At 34.2% G+C, this 19,371-nt stretch overlaps 1 protein-coding gene across 8 annotated transcripts in view; it reads left to right on the top strand.

Annotated features, from left to right (window-relative positions):
- LOC128997897 (protein daughterless) overlaps positions 1-18,641 on the top strand; it is a 101,535-nt gene extending 82,894 nt beyond the window's left edge. For 3 of the 8 annotated variants that reach the window (XM_054423688.1, XM_054423692.1, XM_054423693.1), the window contains 9 exons: positions 809-880; positions 3,124-3,273; positions 5,536-5,617; positions 6,321-6,465; positions 7,003-7,095; positions 8,276-8,356; positions 11,019-11,164; positions 11,889-12,025; positions 13,601-18,641. In XM_054423688.1, the coding sequence (XP_054279663.1) occupies positions 809-880; positions 3,124-3,273; positions 5,536-5,617; positions 6,321-6,465; positions 7,003-7,095; positions 8,276-8,356; positions 11,019-11,164; positions 11,889-12,025; positions 13,601-13,639 (945 nt within the window). In that variant the 3' untranslated portion in view covers positions 13,640-18,641. The remainder of the gene's footprint in view (positions 1-808; positions 881-3,123; positions 3,274-5,535; positions 5,618-6,320; positions 6,466-7,002; positions 7,096-8,275; positions 8,357-11,018; positions 11,165-11,888; positions 12,026-13,600) is intronic. The other 5 variants (XR_008491165.1, XM_054423689.1, XM_054423690.1 and 2 more) reach the window with 5 other exon arrangements.
- The last annotated feature ends 730 nt before the right edge of the window (positions 18,642-19,371 follow it).

The raw sequence follows: 19,371 nt of genomic DNA, 5'->3' as shown, positions 1-19,371 counted from the left end.
ATCAACTACAGTAAAGCTTTGTGCTACTGGTATAGGAGTCTAAGACCTGTTAAGTGGTGTCTAGTTAGGGGAGATTAAAGTCTCCCTAGTATGAATGAGCTGTTGCCTTTTTGTAATGTGCATCATAATTTCTGTACATATATTTTTAATGCATGATTTCTATTTTTAATGCATGCAGTTGTTATTGGGTCACAACATTTTTATTATTTGTATTATTCTTTGGAGGCTGTTCTCATTCTTTACATTGAAGAATTTTCTTATTTGAATGACGTCAGATTAATTAGTTTTTAACTTTTGTGAGATATCACACTCATTGGTTTTGAAATAAAAACTAAATTTGTCTCTTAATTATGTGGTACGTAGTATTCATCCTATGCAAGAAGTGAAAAGCAAGAACATACTGTAAATTATGATCTGTATAAGAGTGACTTTTTTGCCGTCATCAAATTTTTAAGAAGACTTTTGGCCTAATGCCCACACTTAAGGTAATATTTATACTGAAACATCTATCTACCTAGCCGTTATGCTGGGTAATTAAATGTTTTTCATCATACTCATCAATTCTGCATAATTATGCACGTTCAATGTGTGTTCAATCTTTCAATTACCCCAAAATTCTTTTTTGAATGACGAATATCTACCAATCAAACAATTTAAAATAATTTTTTTTTTAGCATGTAAGGTTTGAGAACCAGTCAACATGTGATTTCTATGGCTTGGCAAGGCCTTACGTAGTCTCTGTTTGTGTGCATGTTTGTATTGTTTGTTGTGTTCGTTGTGTTGATTGTTGTTTATGTTGGGAACACAGCCGGCCGCCCCTGAGACTCAAAGATTGGACGCTGCCATTGGTTTCTTGCGTGACCACACAGATATTAGAGAGGTATGTTGTTGCACATTGCAGATCGGATCATGTCAGAGAAGAAGGAATCAGAGGACGCTTTTGCATTGGGATTTTTCAACTGTGTATTATTCAACTGTCGTGGTTTACTCACTCCTCTAGAGTAGAAACAGGGTGGCCACAGACCATGAATTGTGCAAAAACTGGGAATTATGCATGAAATTGTTGTTAAAAAACGGGGATTATGTGGGAATTTTAAATTTCACTAGAACAACCCGGTTTTAGTCTGCAGTCACGGAAAAATCGTGAACATATTCCGTGTTCACTGCAAAATCATTAACATCTTCCACTGTCACGGCATAATCAAGAACATTTTGGCAGTCATGGCGAAATCGTGAATGAGTTCTTGCATTCAATGCAAAATTGTGAACATCTTCTGGTCTTGGCACATCATTGTCTCCCCGATCATGGGAAAAAAATTCAATTACCATTCCCACATCTTCCAAACTACACGCACTCAGCAGCCCGACCTGACCAAAAAATATTGGGGACCCGCAGCAGACCCCTAGTAATTAGGTACACTTGGTAACAAGGTTTAGCTGCTGCAAAAATGTGTGCATTTTTTCCAGGAGCTTTGTGGCCACCCTAAAGAAAACTTAATTCTCTGATATACCAACAGCTGTTTGTAATACTTGAATTCTATATAAATTTATCATTTTTCTGTGGAAATCTCTAGTAGATTTATCATCCTATAGTAAGATCTGAAGCTTTTTTATATTTTTTTCGTGTTTGGGTGTGACTATTAAATGTTTTCACTTGACATTGTTCGGTTTATTCTTTGGATTTAATATTTAAGGACAAGTTAAAGTTTATAAATAGATGGTTTCGTTCTTTTAAAATTGGTAAAATAACAAGGAATAAATTCAAATTATGATGCTTACACTTGGACAGAGACGACATAACTTACAATTGTCTTCAGGTCCTTAAAGATGATAAAATATTTAAAGGAGTTGTTTATTCCATGCATTACTGGACTGTCCAAGACTGATAGTGTTATCTTAGATTTCATGGTAGAAACTATGTGGTCTATCCTGTTTGGTAATACAGAATGTTGTGCCTGGCAGCCTAGTAGATGTGTACATCAGTGGATGCTTCAATTGCTCAGTAAACCTTTGATAGTGTCCTCTGACCCCTTCCTCTCTGTCACTTTATTACTCTTAGTCTTTTTTAGATAAAACCACGGAGGTATCGGACATTCTAGGCCTGTTTCACAAATTAGAGGTTTCAAACGGTATGACTGGTATAGTTTTGAGTTTTAGTTAAACATGTTAACATGTTTAAACCTCTACATAAAAATTGATTTATATCCAAATGTTCTTCGGACCTTTTCCGTTTATTCACTGCCACTAGTCTTTAGGGAAATAGACTATTAGCAATAGAAGTGGTAGTGAATTAAGCTTTATTAGGTTAGGTTAGTATAGAGTTAGAAAAACCTAATCTAACGTAACCACATTCCACTATTGGTATTGAATTAACGAAAAAGGTCCAATACTTCATAGTTGCGGTATAGCTAAATCAGTTGGGTATAGCTAAATAAACTTGAAAACCCCTTGATGTGAATATCTCTAAAATGTTAATTAAGACAAAAAAATCTATTTGTAGGAAATCTAAATATTGTTAGTAATTGGTAATATGTTCCAGCGAATAAAACAGTTTTCCTCTAATAAATTATCGGTATAAATACAAAGATGTTTACTATTCATGGCACTTTCAAAATCCACTTTGTCCAACATTCTTCATCCGTCTTTTTACAGAGTACAGTTATAGCTACAACTCTTATGTTTTATGTTTTTTTGTACATTTTTATTTTTTATATAAATGTTGGTACAATTCTGGTATCCTCCAGGGTTTTCCTAGTGGTTTAATTGGTCTAAACATAAGTCCTTTTATAATCTAATGTAGATCCAATCATTTTTAGTTACCAAGTATTTCTCGTAGGAAATAGTAAGTTTGCATTGAAAATTATGTAAGTCCTGATAAAAAATAATTTTACTTCTTTGATAAGGTAATTTTTTATTTGAAATATTGGACTTAATTATTATCAGATTTTTGTGTCTGTATAAAGGTTTGGATGATACTTTAAGGTAAGCCAGCTGTTTCCTTTGTGAAACTAAAAACTCTTGTGGCTTACTTATAAAATAATAGCCTAATGAAAGTGTCCTGAATTAATCCTGTAGAAAAACCTATGAATAAGATCAGGATATAACCTAGTACGTGTCTTGCAGGGGACTCGTATGGAGGAGAGGCTTGACGATGCCATAAACGTGCTGCGAAATCACGCGGAAAGTCAGCTGGGTCTGCACGCAGCACTAGCCTCAGTCACACATTCCACACCCCTGTACCCCCACGCCATCGACTCGGCCCACGCACATCTCGTAAGTTCAATCTGTTTATACAACTCATTTGCAATACGGTTATTCAATGTCAAAGAAAAGCATGTAGATTGTTATCCCTGTTTCCATTTCTTTCACTACCTACTAGCCACTTTCTCACTATGATGCCAATTTAATATAGTATGTGGTTTAAGGAAAAGATAATGAATGAATATCGAGTGTTGAATTAATCAAATAAAATGTTCCTCATTATGACCAACTAACTGACTCTTTAGCTAACATTTATTAGACACCCAAGGGGAAAGCTCTTTCTGGGTCCAAACCTTCAAAAAAGAGAATAAATATTTTCTTGGAAATAATCCAGCTACCTTTATATTACAAGGCATAGCATTTTCCTATTACCCACCTATGGATGCATTATTGTTTACTTTATTCAGGTTTACTGAGAGGTTATTTAACTTGTATCTTTGACTACAAAAACAGTATTGTAGGTCTTGTCAGATGCACAACTACATTGTGTTGTATAGCACATACTGACTGTGATGGCTACAACAACAACAACTATCATCCAAGATATTGTTCATAATCCCCATTAGCCATTGATGTACAATAATCCACAACTATAATTGTAAATTAATTACATGACAGTAAACCTAAATAAAGCAAGGACAAATGCAATATTGTTCATCTTCTGGAATACTGCTTAGTCATGTTTTCCTATATTAAACAATATTCAATTGTAATTCATGCTAATGGGTGTGCTTGATTGCTTATTTACTTTAGAGTTTTGCCAGTGCATAATTGGTGCTTTTGGTCAAATTTTCTTGCATGTAATATTTTTAATCCAATGTAATAATTGTAACTCACCATTAGCATTGAAGCTAAATAACAATACCTGAAACTATCGATATGTTACTAAGACGATAGTTTGTTCATTTTGTTTGTCATGGATTAGAAGAATACCGTGGCCATGGCATCAAATTTTTAAATGTTTTCTAAAATTATTAACTTCTACATTAAGAGTTCTTGGAGCCTAGACGTTCTAACTCGTAAAACAATTAAAAAACTACAAGGTAAATTTCATTTAATTTCAATCGCTCTGGTGTTTGTAAAAATATTTTGAGATAGTAAAAAACTCTTCAGTGGCTGTTTAAAATTAACAAAATTAACTTTGCTCGTATGGCGGGCAAATCCAAGATGGCAGTTAGCTTCTAGGACTCCCTTGGAGAACAATTCAAAACTGCAAAGACCATTTATAATCTCACAGTTTACTAGATATTTAAATTATAACCACTTTGGTGTTTGAAAAAAATATTTTTGGACAATAAATAACTCTTCAACAGCTGATTGAAATTATCCAAGATGGCTGCTAGCCTCCGAGGACTCTTAACATGGTGTCGTCGCATGAATAATCATTACAGTGTAAATAACTGCATGTAAAGGAAACTACAATTCTGGTAGAGTAAACTAAAACTGAGCAAAACCATTGCACAGAATCAAAAACCATAAGCTCTAGAAAGTAATAAGTAATAAACCTGACCAACACTGTATTAACAGTTTGAAGTCAACTTCTATCCATTTTTAAGTTGGTCGATGGACTATCTTATGTTTATGTATGCTCAAAATGTAAATAAAAAAAATAAAAATACAATGTTATGTTGAATAATAGCGATTCTAAATTCATCTCTATTTCAAACTCTGAATTGATGGTTCAGATTCATCATTTGTGATCTAACGTAACAGAAAGTCGAGTGTGTAACAGGTTAGCATATCTGCCATAACACTGTGCTGTTGGATCATTTAGTCGGTGGAGAAAAACTTTGTCATTTTTTTTTTCGACACTCAGATATTGAAAGTTTGGTCTAGATTTATTTATGATTGTTTATGATTACATTATACGTGGAAGAGCTTTACTAGATATTATTTTGAAACATTTTACAATGCTAACCTTAATATCTCACTGCCAAGCTATACTTATATTAGTTGTTGGAACATTTGTTTTAGTTATTGTTAACTTGGAGTACTTTCAAAAGGTGGTGCGCAAATATTCAAGGGGAAGCTATTGTAGTGAAATTTTACAGTAACGGGGGAGACGTGTTTCAGTTAGCCACCTAAGATTTTTTGGACATATTCCTAATATTGTGGTATGACAGTGACAAGTCAGCGTTGCCTGTGTAAAGTCTCTAGTCATCCACATCTCTATCTAGCTAATACTGAAGTATACACATACCCTCTCAGGATACAAAGAGTGTATTGTATCCATGGCTCCATGGTGTTGTAATTATATTATCTTGTGTGTTCCAGGCCAGTCCCCACGGGGTTTATCCCAGTCTGGCGGCCACACCCGATGATAACATCAAGCTAGAGAGACTGACTGCTGCTTCAAGTGAGTATTTTGTTGCAAATACTACATTTACAAAACATGTAAACGTGTGTATGAGATAATATACCCCGATTATTCTGAACCGTTTCAGTATAAATCAAAACATCATGGTACTCATGGATAAGTGACCCAAATTAACAGATAATTTGGGTATCTTGATTTTTTACATTAGTAGACATTGCGTAATGTAATAAACAACCAACTATACCACTGTATGGATGCAGCAATTTTGCTATTGGAAGGTCTTCATGCAAGTGTTTTGATATCATTTATTACTTTAATTTTGGTTGACCTTGTCAAAATGAACTGAATGGTTGTCAGTTTATAAAAACCGAGGTGTTTTGTTTGCAAAACATCAAGTAAAACTTGCTGCGTACCACTTCAAAACACACACTACTTGTATTTCTCTAAGGATTGACAGATATTTGTCCAAACCGTAAAAAATATTTCTAATTTTGGACGAAAATTATCAAAAAGTTACAGTATGTTAAATTAGATTTGGCAAATTGTGTACTGTCATATCATTATAGCCAATGAACACAAAAGACCCATACCATATGAAAACAGTTATTATTTTACAAAATCATTAGTAATATCCAAAACTGCTTTCACCTCAATTTGTTAAATGGTAGCGCAATTTTTCACTGTGAACTCCCAGTGTTTCTGCTAACTTGTGTTGATTGGGCTGGTGGATCCTGAATGTCAGGATCTGTTTTGTTGACAGAGAAACGCAAGGAGCCGCCAGACGGTTGCGACACAAAGCCTTCCAGCAGTGATTTGGCGATCAACACAACGTCGCCTCCTGGCCTCCCTCCATCAAGCATCAAAGGAGCCAAGCGATCACGTCGCTAGTGAGTCTCACTTTAATACTTGTATTTCAGACAGGAAAATTATAAAACTCTCAGCCCCCATTTGCCAATATATCAGCTATCAATAGTAACATAAAAATCCTTCACTTATAACAACTATACCTGCCATCATAAATCCAGTAAAGTGGTTGGAATACATACCCAACATGTGCTGCAAGCTGGGAATTAAGTTTGAAAACTACTACTCTTGGGTTTTATGTTTACCAGAACTGTTAAAGGGTAGACCATTACGTCTGATCAATAGTCTAGCAATATCTAAGGTGTTGTCTCTTTGTTTGGAATGAATCTGTTATTGTGATAAAAAACCCACACCCAACCGTCGAGTTTTAATTATTTTTCCTTGTACATTCAAGCAATTCGTTCAATGTCACTTATTTTCTGATATTAGTACTAAATATTAGAGTGCACACTGTAAAATTACCTAATTGTCTTATTGAAAATACTAGATGAACCAGCAAACATGAAACCCATCAAAACAGGCTATCGATTTGACAATAAATCAATGTTTTCTCATTACAGTTGTTCAAGTGCAGAGGATGACGATGGTGAAGACCCGTCTACCAAAGCTCACCGAGAGAAAGAGAGACGACAAGCCAACAACGTGCGAGAGAGGTAAGTTGTGTTCTGTCTAGCTCCTACACTCGCTTGCACTTAGACTCTCTCACACTGCACTTAGTTAGCTTACCTGTGTTGCCTGTAATCACCTTTGTATGTTTTTACAGTTCACCACAATAACCACAAATTGTATTGCACTGCAAGGCAGTCAATTTGATCAAAGCAAAAGCAAGGAGTTGTGAATTTTGTGTGAAAAACTATTTTATATAGGCCTAAGCAAAATAAAACGGAAAAATGTTGCTCTACTCTTTAAGAACTGTAACAGCCACTTTAAGTTAGACTGATGAGTGGCTGAAAACTTTGAGTAATTTGTGTAATCACTTTTGTTTTTAATGATGTAAAAATGTTTTTCAAGACCTTACAAATTTCAAGTGGTAATGGTGTTATCATCCAATAGTTTTTCAATGCATTTGACTGCCTGTTCATATTCTTTTCCTCAAGACCTGACACCGCATGCTTTGTATACAATACTGCTTCTCACTGTGTGTTCACTTTCCCATGGACGGCAAACAAGGACTAATCTGGATGAATTTCAGTTCCTTTTTTCTCTTCTTTTTGACAAACAGTTCAAACCTCAAAACCAATACGTTATGTCAAAGGAAGGTATTTCATACTATTTCTTGACTGCATTTTTAAAGATTTTTGGCTGTTCATCACGAGTTAAGGCCAACTTGGCAAGCAGATACGAGACATTTCATCTAAATTTATTTATTATAAACATAGTTAATATATTTAGACTGAAATAGTTTAAACTCTTACTGAGGCTGAACTAGGCATAACCTAAAGAATACTTAATAACTTCTAACTCAGAATAGTAGGCAAATTTTTAATTGAAAATGTTTTTGTAATTACATTTTACATAAAGGGAGTGAATATGTAAACATACATGAGAGAATATCCTTGGTAAAAATTAGGTTACTGCAATAGCAGTGCATATATTTAGAACATCCTTGAATGTCTAACAGTTCCTCAAGTAATAACTTTCAACATGTGTTCAATAAAAAGATTTGTTCCAATGATATTTTCGTAAACGCTATTTCTTTTATTTTACATAGTAGCTGATAAACTTAATTTTATTCATGGGGCCAATGTTAGAGTCAGGTTAGGATAGGTTAGGTTATGGCTCGGTCAGCCTTAGAGAGCGGTCGTCCTCCTCACGTTGTGTTGTTGTGTTGAGCTGTGACGAAGATGGTGACGATCCTGAACTCAAAGCACAGCGCGAGAAGGAAAGAAGACAGGCCAACAATGCTCGGGAGAGGTAACTTCGCCTTTGTTGCTAACTCGGAGATGGGGCCAGCATGACAATTTGTCTTCGACATACACACCCACACACAGAGCAACTTTTTTCTTCCTCTCTCCCTCTTTCTTTCTCTCTCTCTCTCTCTCTTTCTTCTCTTCACATTTATTCCTCTAGTTAGGTAAATTTCGAATTTAAACCATAGTAGTCTAATTATTTTACACCATGCGGGCTTTCCTGTGATCACTGCCTCAGTAATTTTTTAATGGGTTATTGGACCATAGTATTTATCATTTTAGAAAATTAATGCAAAGCCAAACCTTTATTGAAAATATGATCTGTGTACATAAAATTAAATTAAGAAATAGGTGGCTTATGTATTCGTTGATATTAAAAACATATAATGTGCGTAATAGGTTTAGACATAAATTGGCATTTTTTGTAACATTCATAAATACTGCAGCTTCAAATCTGGAAGTCATACTTAAACTAAAAATATATATTTTTTCATCAAGGGAATGAGTTTTTAAAGCATTGTAAATCTATGACAGTTTTACTAGTAAATATCCTTTTTTTATTGATAAATACAGCTGTGTTATGACTTCTCTTTGAATTTGTTTCTGCCCAAGTAGGTTTACTTACTTGATACTTACTTACTTGTTTGTTGTTACTTGTTTGTTTGATCTTTGAACTAAAAAAACACATAACTTTGAGACATGTTTGCTAATTAAAACAAGCTAACTCTACGCACTTTGAGTGATGCAAAGTTAATCCTGTTCTATCATGTTATGTGCATGCAACTTTGATTGTACTTAGTATTTGTAAGTATGTTCTAGGAAAATACAGATATAGGGGGTGATGTATAATTGGAAAGATTCTAATAAATTTTCAATTTTATACTCCAATTATTACTTTGGTTCATTCAAATTTATTATAGCATAGAGTAAGGGTTTCTGAAGCATTAGACTTAAGAGGAGAGAGAGGGGGTTTAGATTTGCAGTTAAGCATGAGATCATAGCATGAAAGGCAGTTGGAATAATTTTTTTGTATTGTTATGTATATAACATTGCATTTTTTCCACAGGGTTCTTTTAAGCTTGAAATATATAATATGCAGTGTTTCTAACCTATCATTCTTTACTTTATTGTTGATTTATGCTTGCTGTCAATTAAAATTACAGAGTAATTTTAATTTAGCTGTTACTAACCTATCCGATTCTATAAATGTAATTAATGTCTAATACAACCAATTGATTTCTTGAACAAGTGTGAGTGGTCAATATTTCATAAGCATATTTTTACAATTCTACAAGAATATTTGCAATGTAACCTGCATTTTACAAACCTAATCGACAATTCAGAATTTATTGGAAACTCTAGATGTAAACTGAATTTGTTTGAATTGGTCATTTAAGGTTAGAAACAACAAATTAGATTGCAATATGGATATTTAAATATAGGTTCTTGAGGTTTAGTATATTGGCATAAACTAACCTAACCTTCTGAGACCACTTATATCTACAAAATAGGGACTTTTTATAATCCACAAGTATGCAATTTGGTTTACATATAGTTACTTCCATAGAAAATAATTTAAGACAAATAAAACGTCAAATATTGATAACTCACACAATCTGTGTCTAACAAAGGATACTGCACTGACAATAAATTGCTGAACACTAGAAAATGCTTGGAAAAATGAATTAACCCTTAACCTATAACCTTAGGCTGATGAAGACCAAGTCCTAGACCAACCCCATTGGGCTCTTGAAAATTCACAAGAACACTACTTATAAAGTTCATTCAAGCTATACACTTTTTGCTGCAATCATAAAATCACTGTATTTGTTCATTTGTTTGTTTAGTATTGTCTGTCTTAAGAAGTAATTAACTGTCAGAATATGTTTAGAACATGGAATTAAAATAATTGGAACATTAATGCCGACAAAACTATTTTTGAGTCTCCCAACTCAATGTTGGTTGGAATCATAACACTTTTGTATTACGTTTTTGGTCATTAAAACATGTATTTGACCTAAGTTGATAAATGGCAAGGTAACCTCAAGCAGTTTTTAAGTTTTATTTGTCATATACTATGTCATGTTACCAAAGTAATGTTGAACACATCCACCTATTTTGCTGCAATTCAAGTTACAGTAGAACCCCGGTTATTCGGAATCGGCTTAATCAAAACCCGGGTTAACCGAAACGGTTCCATAAATTAATACAGGGCTAAAATATAAGTACAATACACAGTTTATGTAAACAGTCAGGCGTAGCGCCGAGCCCCTCTCTCTAGAATGGGGCTTTTCTATCCCATTGTAACATTTTTTTTAGCTGAAATAAAACACTGTAATGGACATTGTTTAAAGTTTATTTTTCTACACACTGTGGTAATACATAGGTAGGCTATTTTTAGCCTATGACAAGTTAACCAAACATTTTTTTATCCGAAACGGCCCCCCCCCCTTTATTTAGGATATCCAGGGTTCCACTGTAATGAAATATCATTACTCACAAACTATTATTTTAAGTATGGTACCTTTAAGATTTCTTTTACTATGCAGCCAGGTTCAAGTTTCTAAAAGAATATTTCATACTCATTTCCCAGCGATTTGAAGTACGGTACTCTCTCTTTATCTTTTCTTTTTATAAAATATTATACGCATATCATATTGTTTCAGAATTCGGATACGAGATATCAACGAAGCACTCAAAGAACTTGGACGAATGTGTATGGCGCACCTAAAAACAGACAAACCACAAACAAAACTAGGAATCCTGAACATGGCAGTTGAGGTCATCATGTCGTTAGAACAACAAGTTAGAGGTAAGACACTGTTGTGTCTTTCTAGGTTTTAGAAAACTGCCACTGGAATGTTAAAAATAATGTACTTGATAAAAATAATGAAAGCTCCAATTCAATCTTGAAGGTTTTCTGTATGGTTTCATCCATCTTAAATCTGTATTTTCATCTGTATAGTTTTATTATTTATTAGAAACAGACGTCCTTAATTGAATGTCACAATACCCTTTTTAGACAAGATTTTTCATGTACCTCAAGAAGTTTTATGTTAACGTACTGATATGCTAGTTGAATATGTAGGTCTTGATACAAAGACATATTGGTTTGAAGCCTTGGAATCAAAAAATTATACATAACTTAAATCGTCAGGGTTTTATATCTGTATTCATATTTTACCTTCAAGATTGTGATTTTGTTAAAATAGACCACCTACCTTCATTCACTAAGTAGAACTAAACTAATTCACTGTTAGTTTAGTTCTGGTGCTACATTGCTTAGTTTTCAAAACTATAACACATTTTGTCTCTTTACGACATCAAAACATTGTGCACACAAAATAAAAGGTATATTAAACATTAAATAAATAACAACTATTATTCTTATTATCTTACGTAGCCAGTAAAATAGTCCTGGTGTTAAACCATATGTACTCCATTAGTTGGGTGGTTGGGTGGCCCATACCTATGTTCTCATAGTTTAATTGTGCATAATGTTGCTAAGTATTAAAAAATGTCAATGTTTGTCACAGAACGGAACCTGAACCCAAAGGCGGCGTGTCTAAAACGGAGAGAAGAAGAGAAGGCTGAGGACAGTGGGCCCAAGCTGAGTCATCACCTTGCTGTGCAGCACATGGTCCAGCCTCCTTCATTCCCCACCATGCCCCCGGTAACTGTCTTGTCCTCACTTTAGAATTGTCTCTCAATAATCTGAATTATGGTCCAGCCTCCTTCATTCTCCCACCATGCCCCCAGTAACTGTCTTGTCCTCACTGTAGAATTGTCTCTCAATAATCTGACACTTATGGTCCAGCCTCCTTCATTCCCCACCATGCCCCCAATACCAGTCATATCCTCACTGTAGAATTGTCTCTCAATAATCTGACACTTATGGTCCAGCCTCCTTCATTCTCCCACCATGCCCCCAGTAACTGTCTTGTCCTCACTGTAGAATTGTCTCTCAATAATCTGACACTTATGGTCCAGCCTCCTTCATTCTCCCACCATGCCCCCAGTAACTGTCTTGTCCTCACTGTAGAATTGTCTCTCAATAATCTGACACTTATGGTCCAGCCTCCTTCATTCTCCCACCATGCCCCCAGTAACTGTCTTGTCCTCACTGTAGAATTGTCTCTCAATAATCTGACACTTATGGTCCAGCCTCCTTCATTCTCCCACCATGCTCCCAGTAACTGTCTTGTCCTCACGGTAGAATTGTCTCTCAATAATCTGACACATAAGGTCCAGCCTCCTTTATTCTCCCACCATACCCCCAGTAACTGTCTTGTCCTCACTGTAGAATTGTCTCTCAATAATCTGACACATAAGGTCCAGCCTCCTGCATTCTCCTACCATGCCCCCAGTAACTGTCTTGTCCTCACGGTAGAATTGTCTCTCAATAATCTGACACATAAGGTCCAGCCTCCTTCATTCTCCTACCATGCCCCCAGTAACTGTCTTGTCCTCACTGTAGAATTGTCTCTCAATAATCTGACACTTATGGTCCAGCCTCCTTCATTCTCCCACCATGCCCCCAGTAACTGTCTTGTCCTCACTGTAGAATTGTCTCTCAATAATCTGACACTTATGGTCCAGCCTCCTTCATTCTCCCACCATGCCCCCAGTAACTGTCTTGTCCTCACGGTAGAATTGTCTCTCAATAATCTGACACATAAGGTCCAGCCTCCTTCATTCTCCCACCATACCCCCAGTAACTGTCTTGTCCTCACTGTAGAATTGTCTCTCAATAATCTGACACATAAGGTCCAGCCTCCTTCATTCTCCTACCATGCCCCCAGTAACTGTCTTGTCCTCACTGTAGAATTACCTCTCAATAATCTGACACTTATGGTCCAGCCTCCTTCATTCTCCCACCATGCCCCCAGTAACTGTCTCGTCCTCACTGTAGAATTACCTCTCAATAATCTGACACTTATGGTCCAGCCTCCTTCATTCTCCCACCATACCCCAGTAACTGTCTCGTCCTCACTGTAGAATTACCTCTCAATAATCTGACATTTATGGTCCAGCCTCCTTCATTCTCCCACCATGCCCCCAGTAACTGTCTCGTCCTCACTGTAGAATTACCTCTCAATAATCTGACACTTATGGTCCAGCGTCCTTCATTCCCCACTTCCTAGTAACTGTCTTGTCCTCACTGTAGAATTGTCTCTCAATAATCCCAATTCTCAATAATGGTGAAAATACATTGTTGCGGATACTTATCTATCATTTTTTGTTCCAGGGAACACAAGGGTCCTTGCCTCACAACGGTCCCCAGTAGCGATGGGCCCCGACCCCTGTATACATGCGACTATTCCATTAGTTCCACACTGCCGCCACATCCTACCGCTACTGTCACTTGTTACCCATCCTACTTCATTACAATCGACAATTAATCCTCACTGTACATCGTAGCCATATTACTACTCGGATGCAATAATGTAATCGGAATTGTTGTGCCATATTACTCTTTAGTTTTAAAAATCGGGTAACAGTGGATGGGAAGAAATCGCTACAGTGTTGCTTAGATGATATCTCCAAGGTTAGTAGGGCTTAGATCAAAACAACTTCAATCAATTGACTTTTTCCTAACACTAAAGGGGTCAAATTCCAAAATATTTTAGATAACACTTTCATTTGTGGTCGAATTGGTCTCTTTTCAAAGGAAAACTTGATCATCATGGAAATGTAGGAATAAAATATTTAGTGTTTAGATCAAACAGTAAAGGTTACCACAATAAAGCATGAAATTTTAAATTGAATAGCTTAAATGTTTATTTGTTGTCTTAAAGAAATTGAAGTAATAATTTTATTTTTATTTGTGTTAGTTGTTAAGAAATATGCTGGCCTTTTCTTGTAATTTTGTGAAGGTCATAGATTTTTCTTAAACATTTTTAATCAAGTCTCTACGTATAAAATACATGTAATGCAAGTTAGTATCGTTTAACGAGGAGTTTTAATTGTTTTATATTTTATAATTTATTATTGACTAGCATTCTGTCTTACGGATAGGGATCTTGTAGTCAGTTAAAAACCCCATTTAATTCAGAACAGTAGTTTGTTTATATGACAAGATAAGCAAACTAAATGCCTTACAAAAAATGTAAGGCGGCTTTATATGTAAAATGTTGTTCTTGATTTTTTTTTATTACGACACAAAACCTATTTTTGGAGTTTTTGTTATTACTTTTTGTAGTTACGAGATACCCTGTACATATACAGCAGTACCTCGGTTACAAGATTCTGGTAGAGGATAATTAAATAACACTTGTTATCAAGGTTAACAATCTTATTGAGGTTGGAAATAACATGTGATAAAGGGTAAAATAAATTCAAGGGGATTTGAAAATTACACTTGTTATCAAGGGTGACATGTTATAGAGGTTCCACTGTACATATATAATACCCCCGCCACAGCAAACCTGCAGACTAAGCTAATTTCCATAAGCATGATTTGATTTTCACTTAAATCTACTTAAATAACATTAGGTTTAATGAGTATCTAGGTTTGCTTCTACAGGGAGGGTAATGTAGTTTTTTTTAGTAAAATATTAATAGCTTAGTATAAAATAAATAAAAAAAGTTTCAACGCATAGTGTGTTTTTGGCCTCTGGGTCAAAAAAGACATCATAATGAATAAACGGTATCAGCAAACTTACACATACTTTCTCCCATCAGCTTGTCAAAAGTTATGATATTTTATAGGTAAAATTGCAAAAGCGTGCAATAACTTAAGAACGGTAATTTTTACAGTATTGGGGTACCTTTTTGCTTAGAATTTAAAAGACCATATTAACATACAAAATTTTAATTTAAAACTGTTCAAGCTGTTATTGTGAAAATCAGATTTTACCATCATTTCATGGGGTTTATGGGAAAATCACCATTAGTAACAAAATTTTCAAAAAATGATAAAAAAGCCTAGGGATACCATGGATTAGTACCCACATACCAAATTTCATCAAAATCGGACCACAAGTGTGGTCTGTCAGTAGCTCTGTACACATCCACACACGTACAAATCATGGACATCACTTTGAAAACCACTTTGGAATCAGAGGAACCCAAAAGTATATACAAATTTGTTAAAATATGAACGAGTAGTGTTTTTGTTCTCTAGTGAGCTTGGGTTACATTAGTACATCTGTGGTTTAAGTTTCCCATTTGATAAGGTAATATGTTATGTAACACCTCCAAATATCAATACAAGTTGATAGACAGAACTTAAGTTTTCCTCTGAAATGAGACCGATTCTTATGAACCATTAGTGAAACTGTTTATCTTAATGGGGAATTTCTTTTGGCAATTATTAGTTTCTAAGCTGTAATGATCAGTTGTTGAAAGTTAACCAAATATTCAATTTGGGTATGCCAGGGCTGCAGGGTACGGGTTTAGCAATAGTTGTTTTTCTCTGAACCCTACTTCATATTTCAAACACTGCAGCTGATTTCTGTCCAATCTGTGATCAGAGATATTTCAACTATTAACAGTAACAGAGTACATTACAAATCATATTAAGTGCCAATGCGTTTTGTTATTTTCTTCTAAAGCTTCATCTATCCCTCTCATCTCTCAAGTCTCTTAGTCGACGGAGGACAATAAGGCAGATTTTACGTTGGCCCTTCAACTGTGTCAATCGATAAGTAGTGCATCGTAAAATTTATCGATCCGAGCGCTCTATGTTGTAAAACTCGCAGGCATTTCTGAGAATTTATTTAAAATTATTTAGTATTACGTTAGATTTACTGCTCAAAGTAGTATTTAATGAGTATTCGTCCTCGATAGAGTATGAATCTCAAACGAATTTGACAATGTCTATTTATTTTTATATTGTCTTAAACCCAATGGTCTGTGTTCTTGCCATACTGAGTTCTGATCGCTTAGTCCATCACAAGTTTAGTTTATTGTGTAAGTTTTTTGTACTTTATACGCTTTTTGTTCTTTTTTAGTTTCAAGCCAAATTACACAATCTAGTTGAAGAGTAACATCACTTGACAGAGGTTATCCATTAGTTGCATCCCACCAATGTTGTGACGAGGTTGTGTAGTTTGGTTTGTCACTTGACTTCTGTGTATTATATTATAAGTAGAGTAGATCAGTCCATCCATGTAGAGTACATGACGCACGATCTCACCTAGGAATGTAATGTACAGTCAAGTGATCGGTCAGTAAAATCATTATCATTTCATGATGCTTCTCTGTATGTTATGTTTAAGTGATTGGTCCATTTTGTGATTTTTATTTGTTTGTGTTATTTTAATTGTTTAGTACTGATACTTAATCGAAAAAGTTAAGCTTGAAAAGCATTTTTTTAATCTCGTAGAAATTGAAATTGACAATTTCTCGAAACAACTCACACGAAAATTAGTACAAAAATTATTGATAGCTTATACACTGGTTATTCATTTTTATTAGTTTATTAACTACGAATTTATTTAATTTAAGGTTGTCTTTGATTGATATTGAGCTGGCATGGCGTATCTCATGAATTTCACCCTGTGTGTATGTGTATTGATTGGGCATCAGTTAATTTTTGTGAAGTTTAGTTTATGTGCATGCTTAAAAGATATTGTGCAATATTTATTTGATTATTTTGATTTACAGTATAGTTGTATGAAAACATAAGGAAGACTATGTGACGATATTCGTTAATTACCATATACAATAATACTTTTGAAAATGTATTGACTACACCATAATTGTATCAAACTCCCTTTCAGTACACATGAGAATTGTACAATACAGTATTATACTACAGGCAGCTGAAAATACAGGTATTGTTACTAAATATTACTACAACTTCTCTATTATTATTTTTAAGGGCTTAAATTTTGATAGTTTACCGTACTAAAATGACTGAAATAATATTGTCTTCAATCACTATTTATAACTTTTGGATTGGTTGATCTTGTGTTTGTAGTAGAGGTGTGGGAGAGATGAAATGCTAAATGAGCTAAGCCTAAAAGCTCGAGTGATCTAGCACCAATTTAGAAAATCGAGCTTAAGCCAAGCTTTTAATATCGCAAATGAAGAAGGCCTGCAAAGATAGTGAAGAATTGTAAAATTTGATTAAAATATATCCATAAACAAGCAAACCACATCAGTTTATTTATTCTCCATAAGAATAACATGGAAATTTTAAATTTTCAATTTTTTCAATTATCTCCGTAACCGTTACAAAACGCTTCAATATACAAAATTATTTCTTTTTTTAAGCTCTACAAAATGGTTTGGAGAGCAATTATGAAATTTTGTGTTTTTAGGGTTTTTAGGGAAAATCAATTTTTACCTCATAAACCCCCGTTTCCATAGTCCGAATATGCTGGTTCGCGAACTCGTTTGAATAAACAAAGGTTTACATGTTTATACCAAATTTCATCAAAATCGGATCATTTTTGTTCGAGTTATTACGCTAACGGACACATATCATATAATATATATGAATTTGAACGGATGGTGTTTTTGGCTCTGGGGACCTTAAAACAAAAAAGTAAATCGGTCTCGGGTGTAGGTCTTACCATGAGACCTACGGTAATAGCTTATTCCCTATAGGGAAATTCGCTAAAAGCTTGACTTAAGCTCGACTTGGCCCAAATTTCTCGCACACCTCGAGTTTATAGTTATGGCTTTTGACTCATCCACAATAATTTGAAGCATAATTTCTTAATAATTTATCCTCTCATGTTAAACTGAGTTTGGTCTTAAAAAATATCTATAGGCTGGTTTTTTGTTCATTAGATATTTAGTTTCATGATATTGTTGATTATCATCTGTTTTTTATGTATTTTTGTATAACATTACAAAGCTTTAAATTATTATTATTTTGAGTTGTGACATAATATAAGTAAAATACAACATGTTATGCTGTTATCCGTAACTATCGGTTGATTTAAAAACTATACACAATTCTCTAGAATTCTTTCAGTTTGTCTTTGTTATGCTTAGATATTAATTGCCTAACAACATAAATTTTGTTTGTGAATTAGTTTGTAAAGCATACATAATATTCAGATTTAAGTAGAATGGCTCAGAATGTAATGTTATGTTCTATGTTTCTTTTTTGTTTGATGGTCCTTAGTTTATAGTAGTCGTGTATAGTTTTCTTTTATTGTTGTACTTCAAACTTGATTGTTTAAGTATATTGGATAATATTTATCAATTATTTCAACCATTCAAATTCTTAATCATATGATGAGGATGGTAGTCTATTTTTGTAACTTATTTATTGTGTTTTATGTGAATATTTGTTTCTGCTTCAAACATAATACAGATCTTGAACTATATATGTATATTGGAAACGTACTTATTTTTTCATTGTACATGATGATAAATATTTAATATTAAACTTGTACTCATGATTTTGCTGACTCGTTTTTCATAAATACTTATAATTTATTACAACAACAATTTCTTTGGTCACCCATCAATCAGTCAACTATCAACGTGTGTTTTGTTTAAATTACACATTGATTTATAGTGGGGCAACTGATTTTGCTGTTCTAAACATTTAATTTTTTTAATAACTTACACAAATTTTCTATTTATTTTCACCTTCTTGTTTTAAACAACAGTAAAAGAGTTAGACTTCTTAAAGAAAGATTCTCACTCAAATCCTGAAATTCACAATTTCCTTCTAATTTTTATTTTTCCAAGTTTCAAACGTTACATAACATTTTTATCCTTAATATTCTTTTGCATGTCCCCAATACATTCTGTAAAATCTTATATATACTTTCATATACTTTTACAGAATATACTTTCTAATATGTTGAAAAATTCCAAGTTCAAATATTTATGTTATCTGTAGTCTTAAGCTTATCACTCTTGACTTGAGCGATTGTATCACTTGCCTATTTATTTAAAGGTACTAATCAAAAGGTACTTATCAAAGGTACTTATCAAATCTCCTAGTTTGACATCAAATTACCAGGAGTTAGTATGCAGGTACACAGGCGGCTTTATCAAACCTTATATTAAGTTTAGGTATAATTTCTTATATTTGTGTTCAACGTA

Source organism: Macrosteles quadrilineatus, unplaced genomic scaffold (assembly GCF_028750875.1).
Source record: "Macrosteles quadrilineatus isolate MER2022 unplaced genomic scaffold, UCM_ALF_1.0 Scaffold_7__1_contigs__length_78375512, whole genome shotgun sequence".
Lineage (NCBI taxonomy): Eukaryota > Metazoa > Arthropoda > Insecta > Hemiptera > Cicadellidae > Macrosteles > Macrosteles quadrilineatus.
This window is presented reverse-complemented; position numbering and strand designations above follow the sequence as displayed.